Source organism: Corylus avellana, chromosome ca1 (genome assembly GCF_901000735.1).
Source record: "Corylus avellana chromosome ca1, CavTom2PMs-1.0".
NCBI lineage: Eukaryota > Viridiplantae > Streptophyta > Magnoliopsida > Fagales > Betulaceae > Corylus > Corylus avellana.
This window is the reverse complement of record NC_081541.1, coordinates 12,924,198-12,935,981: the sequence shown is the minus strand read 5'-3', so window position 1 is coordinate 12,935,981 and position 11,784 is coordinate 12,924,198. Positions and strand designations below refer to the sequence as shown.

The following is an 11,784-nucleotide window of genomic DNA, read 5'->3' as shown; positions in this document are numbered from 1 at the left end:
CCAACGCAAAAGGAAAAGGAAATCTAGGACACTTCCTTGGTGCATGCCACACATGGGTGGTACCATATTGGGATTCGGAAACATAAATAGTACATTAATTGTGGTGCCAAATTTGCCATCATTTTCTAGTTAGGGATTAGGATATTGAATGTTATTCCTTTGCACAAATCTTATCTTTGTTTTTTTTGAGAATAAATTGATGGTCGCTTTATTAAGGAATCAATCAGATGGGAGGAGCATGATCTCCTCCCTTACAAGCTCGTGAATGCATTCTGGAAACACGTCCCTCCAGTTCCCCTCTTTCTTCTCTCTGATGGCCATACGGGCAATGGAATGTGCTACGTTATTGGAAAATTCCAGCAAAAGAACCTTGAGGTCCTCTACCAGATGCCCCACTTTGCTCCAGTTAGAATACCCAGAATTAATAGCGTCCACTACTATCTTCGAGTCCCCCTCCAAGACAATGTGGGATAAACCCAGTTCCTTCCCTAGCTGTAGCGCCTGACCTCCGGCCTGCCCAAGCTTCTGCAACCAAAGGTTCAAAAAAACCTTCAATGACCTTACTACGAGCAGTTACAAACTTTATCTTTGTTACTCATCAGAAGAAGATATCTAATTTATGAACCCAAATTATTTGGCAAAAATGCCTTCCACTTTTTCCTGAAAGTAATGCAACAAGCATCTTAAATATTATCCTTCCCCACTCCAAAGAGAATCAAGAATATTTTCCGTTTGTATATACTCAGAAGATCGATCGTGTACGTACATCGATCATGTGGATGCATGTGATGTGTCTCTGTACGTAACTGAAGATCATGAGCAGCATGCCAGCATGCATGTATATCTAGATCTGCTTGCTTGAGCTTGGATAGACCACCAAGCGAAAGGTAAAAAAAAACTCTTTTCTTTTCTTTTTTTTTACTAAATTTGATGTTGACCAGATTGTCTGTGGTTTTATGGAAAGGTTTGAGCAGAGAAAGTAAATTTGCTCCCTTGTTACCGGACATAATTATATATATTTGATGTAGACCAGAATAAGCTTTTTACTGGGTTAAAAGCTTTTTACTGCGCCACGCTAGCTACATCAATATTCTATGTTCTCCATCTCACTTGTTCCAAATCTAAATTATTTGGAAAACAATTATGCTAAGATATATGCTTCAAATTTTTCCTTTTGACTGATTCAATAAGTATCCCATCCTGTGACCTCAAATAGTTCACAAACCTTTCCTACCCCACATATATATATTCTCCTTTGTAATCCGAAGATCATAAGCATATATAATAAGCAATTCGCAGTACAACTTTACATGTGGCTTGTGGTTGTGGGCCAATCACCAAGATAGCTCCTAATTGAATTATATGTTAATTTCTTTTTGTCATTAACTAGAATTGAATCCACACATATATCTTCTTGATGATCGTTATGATTTGTCTACTCCACACATACTGCTTGTTCCTAGAATATATATCTAGGAACAAGCAGTATGTGTGAAAAATAATATACAAGAAGTAAAAAGTCATCAAAAAGAATTAAACAATCACAAACTAAAAATAATTGGTTCTATCCAAAGTCTTTCCAAAACCCAAAATAAGAAGAACAAATACAAATAATAATGAAAATTGTTTTTTCTTCAATATTATTCCCAAATAGGTATATTCCTTCATCTATATATCGAAGAATAGAACAAAAGCTATGATGGATCAAAAAGAATTTGGTTAAGGAAAACGACAAACATATAAAAGGGATTCATATGGAGAGAACAAAAAAAAAAAAACTCCGGATATGTATAAGAAAAGTGAGCATAGGAGGTCCCACTACTACTCCACTATATAATTATATTGTGCATTATAGTCTTTAAGAGGAAGAACACAACTAACTATGCATCTTTGAAGAGAATCACCGAAGGACGGAGCCAGAAAATTTTTTGGGAGGGGGCCACCCATTATATATATATATATATTGTTTGTTTTTTATGAACTAAAGACTAGCCCAAATTATAATTATGGAATAAAAATGAAAAAATATTGCAGTTTACAATTAAATAACTATACTTATTAAATAACAACTCAATAACTATAATTTTCATGGTCTCCACTTGCCTTGGTGCATCCATTTCCACACTTAAATTCTCACACCCACACATAATGCACAGCAAGTCTGGCAAGAGACAAGAAAGTCACTACTTACTCTTGTCTCTTGCCATGTGTGTGCCTATTTATTCTCATTTCCCAAACCACAAAACAAGTGAACAGGGGTCTCTTTTCTCTTACTCTAGAAATTTTGAAATGAAGGTTTTGCATGGGTAAGGCCGTAAGGACCAAAAAAAAAAAAAAAAGTGGATATGGCCCAAAAAATTTAAGAGTAGGGCCAAAAAATTTTATTGGGTAGAGCTAAAAAAATTTAAAAATATGGCAATTTTTTTTTAGGGGTCAAATGACTAAAATTAAAATTTTACTTATAAATTTTTTTTTCCTTAATTATTTTCAGGGGCATGGCCTATACCTGTCGACCCTCCCTCCGACACTTATTAGCCTCCATTACGCTCTCTCTCTCTTGTCCATATTCTGTTTCACGTTCTTTATTGGGCCCATGGGATGCTTAAGGGGGAAGGGGCTTGGTGTAAGTTGTATATAAGGTGGGGTTGGGCTAGCTGTAACATTTGTATCAAGAAAGTGAGCAAGACAGCTACTTGATTTGTATATCTGTTGTGCTGGTTTTAAAAGCATGGCAACTAAGCCAGACTTTGCTAAGGATGAAGGACTCCTTTGACATGATAGACGCCTTAGCGGGCCGCCCTAGGAGGCCGGCCGGCAAGATATTGATTTATAAGGAGTTCCCAAAGCAAGATCATCAGGCTGGCAAGATGATGAATCACGTGGAGGCAGCCAAGAGATTTGGTGGGATAGTGATCAAGGACACGGAACGCTTTACGGGAAAGCTGGGAAACCTTGGCTAAATTCGTTGCGGAATATAAGTAGCTCTTTCTTCTATATATATATATATATATATATATATATATATATATATATGCTTTGTATAATAAACTACGTACGTAATATGAGTACTTTTCTACTCTGCTTGTATGTTTTCTGCTGCTAGCTATAGCTACAAAGCATGCTTTGCTTGTAATAATTAATCTTATCTAGCTTTCCTTCATCGCTAAAACTCTAAAAGTCGTCCCAATTGTTCAGTCGAAAAAGTTATCAGCAATAACTTTAGTGTTGTTTATGATAATCTTTGTCGACCAAGTGTGCCGTAAGCTGAAATGAAATATCAACGATGACTATGGGTCTCGTCTTTAATTTGATAACTAATCATGAGCGAGGACTGAAGTGATATTGACATGGTAATTATGTTTTTTTTTTCTAATTAAAAAGACAGGTGGGATCGAGAGAATATATAGCTGTGACTATTCTACTTGGACAAGATAACGTTGTTGTTGATAACTTTGTACTATTTTTTATTTTATTTTAATTATATATATACTAATTATGAAATTTATTTATGTAAGTGTCAATTGCCATTAATTTTGGCATCGGTAGTCACCTGATAGAGAACAACTAACTCTCTTACATCATACAAGTATTCAATCAACAAATATCTGAACACAACATGCATGCATTCACATTAATCAAAGTTATAAAATTACATAGAAAATGGCAAAAAGAAGCACCAATATGTAAGGTTCAAGACATTTAGGCCTCGTTTAGTTCGCGGATTGTCTAGTCCATTGGAAAAGGATTAGCTATCACTGGGATTAGCTACCACTGGGAATAGATTAGCTAGTCCTATTCCTTTGTTTGGTTGTAACGTTGGAATAGACTACCTAATCCTATTCCTTCGTTTGGTACAGTGCAATATGTTGGTGAATGAAATTGTATTGTGATCTTATTTCCTAAAATACCCTTATAATATAAATACAATTTATATTATTAAGGACTTTCATTTTTTTTTTTTTTTTTTTTGAAACATAAACAATTTTACTATAATTTTTTTTTTTTTTAGTTATGTCATGTATATATAATTTTATATATATATATACACGCTTGAACAGGTATGAATAACCTGTGTTCAAGTGTGTGTATATATATCAGTGTGATTTTTAATTTAATTATATATATAACTAAATTAAAAATCACACTGAGAAAGTATAGAGAAAGAGAGATGGAGAAACAGAATAAAAAATAAAAATAAACCCTAAACAGAATCAAAGAGAAACGATACAGAGAATCAAAAAAAATAAAAAAACAGAAGAAAAATAAAAAAAACTCAAAAACGTTTTGGGTACATATATATACACACACACGCTTGAACAGGTATGAATAACCTGTGTTCAAGCGTGTGTGTGTATATATATATACGCTTGAACACAGGTTGTACGCTTGAACATAGGTTATATATATATAATTGAATTAAAAATCAAACTGAGAAAATATAGAGAAAGAGAGATGGAGAAACAGAATTAAAAAAAAAGCCTAAACAGAATCAAAGAGAAACGATACAGAGAATCAAAAGAAAAAAAAAAAAAAAAAAATCCAAGAAATAGAGAGAGAATGAAATAACCAAGAAACAAAGAAGAGAAATCGAAGAGAAGAGAAGGGGAGAGAAATCGCTTGCGCAGAGAAGAGAGATCGTTGCTCTTTGAGAGATGGAGATCGTTTTGCAGAGTCTCCTTGAGAGATGTGGGTGCTAGAAGGGTGGGGTTTTTGTGGGCAATTTACACGATAATTTTAATCCCACAGGAAAGGATTAGCTAAGCCACTCGTTTTTTAGTGGCTTGGCTAACCCTGTGTATATAGGATTAGTAATCCCATGGGAATAACTATTCCCAGGAATAGAGTGTTACCAAACAAAGGACTAGCTATACCTAGTGTTAGCTAGTCCAATCCAAGGGTCTAATCCGCGAATCAAACGGGGCCTTAAAGATTGAAATAGGAAAATCAAGCACACTACCAATAGGAAAATTGAAGTAATTTAATATCTAGTCTCCATAATAAGAGAAACTAATATCTCATTTCCAAAGGCAAAAACATCTATGGGGACATATTGTTTGTATGAAAGACAAACCAGTACAGAGAACAGAAGTAAGACTAGTCCATCTTAATCAAAAATTATTATTATTTCTTTTAAAAAGCTAAATCTTTCATAGTATCAAGTAAAGCCAATCGAAACCAAGAGCCTCTGCCTCAAACATTGATGGTCCAATACTCCGGATCCAGCTTTTCAAAATCATAATGTATTTATTACTTTGACGTGGATTTTAAAAGGATTTATGAATTGTGTATTCATTTTTTTTTTTGTTTTTTGACATGTCCACACAAGGGGAGGGAGAGGAGAGATTCGAACTAGTGACCTCCGCTTCATTAGGCGTAGTCCACAGCCAATTGAGCTACTCCTTGAAAAAATAATTTGTGCTCATGAATTGTGTATTCATGAGCACAAATCATAAGCAAATTTGCATAAGTGAGATGGCTAAGAGTATATTTGAGATTGTGTTTGAAACATGTAGTTTTTAAGTCAAAAAGAAATTTTTGACAATTTTTAAAGTAAAAAAGTCAAAGAAGTACTTTTGAAAATTTTTACCAAACATGCTAACTTTTTGTTTAGCACAACTTTTTAGGTGCCAAAAGTAATTTTCAAGCTCTTTAATCCCAAATATGCTCTAAATATAGGATCGAATAATTTGAATATCAAATTCTGCATACTACTCTACATGATTGTTTTTACGAAGAAAGAACTTGCATTGAAAGAAAAAATAATCAAATAGAAAAATAAAGATAATAGCGGAAATAAAATAAAATAGAGACAATGATTTTACGTGGTTCGACCTACATCTACAAGATACAGTCTTAAAGCTACATTATGCTATTGTTTACTTGATATTTTAACAATACATGAGACTCCTATTTATAGGAAATCAAATCAATGTGAATGATTTCCATCAAATCTATTTATAATCAAATCAATTAGATTTGATTATCATCAAATATGATTATAGGAGATTACAATCAATTATAATAAAATCTCTAAAATCAAACCCTCTAATATATTCTAATATCTCCTCAAACTTAAGGTAGAAGATTTTGAAACCATGAGTTGATTTTTTATTTTTATTTTTATTTTTTTTGTGGAGATGGATTGAAAGGTCCGAAAACTTGTTGGAGTTGTTGGTGGCCAGAGGCAGTGATGGGAGGCGGTCGTGGATAGTGATCAAAGATGTGCCTTTAATAACAATAGTCCAAAAGAGGGCCAATTATTGGCCAAAATGAGAGCCAACAAATGGCTGAAATGAGGCCAACTATGAGCCAAAATGAAAGTCAACTGTGAGTTAAAATAGACCTGGATTTTTAACAATATCACAAAGGCCAAAGATATTGGGTGAACAAAGAGCCAAAAATCGGTATGGGTCAACAAATGACCAAATAACTAGGCCAAAATATGGGCAACTTCACCTTCTTCTTTTTTTCAACCAATATTTTTTTCTCGGTTTTCTTCCTTCCCTTTATTTTTTTGGATTTTTTTTTCTTATAAAGAATGTCCTAGTCATAAATTACAGTAAACTGGGATAAGGATTACATACCTTAATCCCATAACCAAACAAAACCAAATATGACAGTACTTAAACCATGATATCATATTCCTAAACTATATGGGATAAGGATTACCATCACCATATATATTGGTATATATATGGTGCCTAAGACACTCCCTTGGTGCCTAGCTCACATGGGTGATACCATATATATTGGGATTCGGAAACATATATAGTACAATTGTGGTGCCGCATTTGCCATCATTTTCTAGTGGGGGATTAGGAAGAATGTTATTCCTTTTCACAGAGAAAAATATCTAATTTCTGAACCCAAATTATTTGGCAAAGTGCCAAGAGAGATATGCTTCCACTTTTTCCTGAAAGTAATGCAAGAGGCATCCATATCTTAAATATTATCGTTCCCTTCCCCACTCCAGAGAGAATCAAGAATATTTTCCGTTTATATTCAGAAGATCATACGCAACATAATAAGCAATTGCTACTACTTGGCACATGGCACGTATATACTATGGGAATCATCACCAAGAGATGGCTTAATGTGATTTAATATAATTTTCTTAATTATTCTCTCCTCGATCATTTGGAATTAAGAATTTTTCGTTAAGTTACGGTTGGCTTAATTTTGCAATAATTAAGTTTACTATTCCCTAGTTCCCTCCCCTGCTTGCTCCTCCGTCCCAAAAGTCAGTAATCATTGTCCCTCTTTTTAACTTTAAAGATCTCGTGGAAATTAATAAAAGGTTGTGTGTATAATGACACAGAAATTGTAGTGCAAAACAGCCCCAAAGATCATGTTGGGCGTGGCTTTGTATTTATAGTTTGTTTACAGAGAATAACACATAAAAGGAAACTGTACAGTGAAAAGGAAGGAGATGATTCCTATACAATCAATATTTAAACTAAAATATACATAAGGAAGATTTGAATTATGAAAGGCAAGGAGCCATTGCTCTGTTAACATGATCCTCGCGCAGAGCTGTCAATTACATGCACAGCTGGTGTATCTTCTAGCTAGAATATCTTTGGCTGGAATTGTGGTGATTGATATAGTAATATAATCTGCCCAATAAATCTCATTTAAGACATACTGTCAATTTGTCTCATTACGCCCCCACAATCTTAACGTTGGAGAGCACATGTTAAGATTGGACTTGAGTTCATGGAACCGATGAGAAACCAATGGTTTGGTCAAGGCATCTGCAAATTGATCCTTACTTGATAAAAATTTCACCACAAGAGTCTTGGACGCCACACGATCAAGCACAAAATGGTAGTCAATTTCAATGTGCTTAGTACAAGCATGATGAGCATGATTAGAACTGAGATAAGTGGCTCCAATGTTATCACAAAACAGAATAGGCGCTTGTGGGAAAAAGACACCAAGATCCCGAAATAAGGCTTGAATCCAGAGGAGTTTAGTTGTTGCATTGGCAACAGCCTTGTACTCAGCTTCAGTGGAGGATCTTGAAACCATAGGTTGCTTTTTAGAACTCCATGACAAAATATTTGAACCCAAAAAAACACAATAACCAGATGTAGAAATTACGGTCATCAGGACACGTAGCCCAATCTGCATCAAAGTAAGCAAATAATTGAGTGGATGAGCACTTTTGGATTAACAGCCCGTGATCAATAGTAAATTTCAAATAACGCAAGATCCTCTTAACAGCAGACCAATGAATATCATGAAGGTCATGCATAAATTAAGAGACTTTATTCACAGCAAAAGCAATGTCTGAGCATGTGAGAGAAAGATATTGTAAAGCGCCCACAGTGCTACAGTAAAGAGTAATATCATCGAATGACGAGCCAAAAAACTTACTGAGAGATGAGTTGGCTGCCATAGGGGAAGAGATGGGCTTGGCAGTGGACATCTTCTTGCGTGTCAGTATATCAAAGATGTATCTGGATTGAGACAAATGAAGACCATTAGTAACACATGTAACAGAAACACGAAGAAAATAATGGAGGTCACCCAAATCCTTCACTGGAAAGTCACGTGATAGAGTGTGAATAAGTTCATTGATAACACCCGTATGTGACCCAGTGAGAATAATGTCATCCACGTACACCAATGCGAAAATAGTGACAAAAGCAGATTTGTAGATAAATAGAGAGTTATCAGATTTTGATTCGTAGAACCCCAACTCCAACAGGCGAGAACTGAATCTATGATACCAAGCACGCAGAGCTTGTTTTAAACCATACAATGCTTTCTTGAGATGACACACCGCATCAGGATACATGGGATGAACAAAACCAGGGGGTTGAGACATGTAGACGGTCTCTTGTAAGTGGCCATAAAAAAAGGCATTACTCACATCTACTTGCTTGATATCCAATCCTGCAGAAACAGCTAAAGAAAGCACTGTACTAACAGTAATGGGTTTCACAACGAGACTATATGTCCCAAAAAATCAATGCCTTCACGTTGATGGAAGCCTTTAGCAACAAGGCGCGCCTTCTAGCACTCAATACTACATCCGCCTTGCGTTTAATGCGGAAAACCCACCTAGCACCAACAACATTCATGGATGAAGTTTTAGGAACAAGGGTCCAAGTCCCTGTCTTGATAAGGGCATTGAATTCTTCAGCCATGGTAGCCCTCCACTTAACATCCTTAGCAACTTGAGTATAGGACGTGGGCTCAATTTCTTTACAAACTAAGGAGGCAGTGTAGGCACGAGGTAAAGGGTATCTCACAGACCCATCAGTGTAACATTTGGGTTGATGGATGTTATTTTGAGCTCTAGTGACCATCAGATGGGTACGAAGTGGGGGTTCAACAGGGGGAGAAGATGCAGGGGATGGAGGATGGGGAAACAGAGGAGCAGGAAAATAATAAGTGGTGCTTAAATGGTCATGGGCTGGTGGGTTGATGGTATTATTAGGAGACACAAGAGGTGGAGGTGATGACATCGAGGGATGAGGTGGAGACAAAGTGGGGGACAATGAGGACTCCAAGAGAGGTGATGTCATCAAAGGAGGAGATGGAGACAAAGTGAGGGGTTGAATGTGGGGAGACATGCTGCAAACGTAAGTTTGTGGGTAAAAGAGTAGAAGTGGGACTCATGGAGGGAATGGGCATGGAGGAAACTTGAAAAGGGAACATTGTTTCATTAAAGGTGACGTGTCGGGCAACATAGATCCGGCCAGTGGGTATATGGAGGCATTTATAACCAATATGAGGTTTGCTATAGCCTAAGAAAACACAAGACAGGGAACTAAAAGACAATTTGTGAGAATTATAAGGCCTAAGATATGGCAAACACTCACACCCAAAGACTTTAAGTAGATTAACATCTGGAGATTTGTGGAAGAGTAATTCAAAAAGGGGACTTGACACTATTAACAGAGGAGGGTAATCGATTAATTAGGTAGTATGTTGTATCAAACGCATCATCCCAAAATTTTAATGGGACATGAGAATGGGCTAGAAGAGCTAAGCCGGTATCTACGATATGACAAAGTTTTCTCTCCACACTCCCATTTTGATGATGAGTATGCGGACATGTTTGACGATAAGATATACCACAGGATATAAGGAATTTTTGAACAGGAATAAATTTCCCTCCTCCATCGGTTTGCACAGACTTGATAGACCAACCAAAAAAATTTTCCACTAATTTTTGAAAATTGCAAAAAACAGTAATAACATCAGATTTGCATGTGAGGGGAAAAACCAAAGAATAACGGAGAAATCATCCACAATGCAAAGGACATAACATTTATTATTAGTGGAAAATAGAGGGGTGGGGCCCCATACGTCCATGAATAAAAGGTCCAAAGGACCATTGGACACAGACGGACTAACAGGAAAATGCAATTTATGAAGTTTTCCAAGTTGGCAAGAGGAGCAAATTGCAGTAGATTTATTTGAAGTAACAAGAAGCTGATGGGAGGTAAGCACACGACGAACAGTACGCAAGGCAGGATGGCCCAATCAAGAGTGCCATTGATTTATTGAGACTCGTTCACCAACAAGAGCTAATCGTGGACTGGAGGAAGGCAAACGAGATGGCCATGGATAGAGGCCATCCTTACTCAGGCTTTGGAGGAGCAATCTCCGAGCCTTGATATCCTTAACAAAAAAACAAGTAGGGTGAAATTCAATAAACACTTGATTGTCACGAGTGAATTTATTAACGGAAATCAGGTTCTTCTGAATTTTGGGAACATGAAGCAAAGATTTTAAGGAAAAATTGTGATTATGAGATGGAAGAGAAGCAAGACCAGTGTGTGAGATTTGCAAACCTTGCCCATTACCAACTTTGATTTGGCAATTGCTCGTATACTCTTCTGCGCGGACATTGAGATTGGAGAGATCATTGGTCAAGTGGTGGGTGGAGCTCGTATCATGGTACCATGAGGAGTCAGAGGCCGCATGAGGGGCAGCAAAATAAGCAGCAAGTCCATGAGAATCGCCTTGGAAAGAATGGTCAAAGCGATTATAACACTTGAGAGCCAAATGACCAATCTTACCACAGATTTGTCACACCAGTCGATTGATAGAAGTAGAATGAGAGAAATGACCACTTTGAGAGGAGCATCCTCTACCTCGTCCTCTCCCCCGTCCCATATGAGATGAGCCACGAGAATGTGGGGAGCCATGGGAATTGTTGTTGAAGGAAGAGGAGTGGCGCAGGGCCACATTTACATTGGAGGAAGACAAATCTGGAATAGTGTGATGCAATTCAATTCGCTGCTCATGGGTCAACAGGTGACCATACAATTCTTCCATAAAAATTGGAGCAATACGAGTTGTAATTGAGGTGACCAAGGGGTCATAATCTGTGCTTAAGCGAACCAAAATGTAAAAGACAACTTCAAAGTCATTTAAGGGCTCATTTATAGCAGCTAAGGTATGAGCCAAGGTCTGGGCCTTATGAAAGTAGTCAGTAATAGATGAGGCACCTTTCTTGAGGGTAGCAAGTTGATATCGAGTCTGCATAACACGAGCTTTAGACTCAGAAGCGAACATCTTCTCCAACGTAGTCCAAACATCACGTGATGTTTTCAACCCAACAACATGGGCAAGGACAACTTCAGACAGAGTGGAGACAATAGCACTTAAAATAATTTGTCTTGTTGAACCAAAAGATTGTATTTGGGATTAGGAAGTGAAGTAGTTGACGAAGTATCACTAGAAGGCTGAACAGACTATGGTGGACAGAGAATAGAGCCATCCACATAGCCGAAAAGATCTTGGGCTTCAAGATAAGAAGCC

At 36.8% G+C, this 11,784-nt stretch overlaps 1 protein-coding gene across 1 annotated transcript; it reads right to left on the bottom strand.

The window, feature by feature from the left end:
- Positions 1–10,597: 10,597 nt before the first annotated feature.
- On the bottom strand, positions 10,598–11,538 carry LOC132184572 (uncharacterized). The gene is made up of 3 exons (XM_059598291.1): positions 11,115–11,538; positions 10,812–10,982; positions 10,598–10,638 (listed from the first exon to the last, which is right to left on the bottom strand). Exons 1-3 carry the CDS (start codon positions 11,536–11,538, stop codon positions 10,598–10,600), a joined length of 636 nt encoding a protein of 211 aa, XP_059454274.1.
- Positions 11,539–11,784: the final 246 nt, after the last annotated feature.

What these genes read in the sequence shown, in the direction of transcription:
- LOC132184572 (XM_059598291.1), bottom strand. Translation starts at nt 11,538, where the DNA reads ATGTTCGCTTCTGAGTCTAAAGCTCGTGTTATGCAGACTCGATATCAA. An exon ending in GGGACGGGGGAGAGGACGAG is followed by an intron (nt 10,983 to 11,114) that starts GTAGAGGATGCT and finishes ATTCTTTCCAAG; the next exon opens with GCGATTCTCATGGACTTGCT. An exon ending in CAAAGTTGGTAATGGGCAAG is followed by an intron (nt 10,639 to 10,811) that starts GTTTGCAAATCT and finishes TTTTTTGTTAAG; the next exon opens with GATATCAAGGCTCGGAGATT.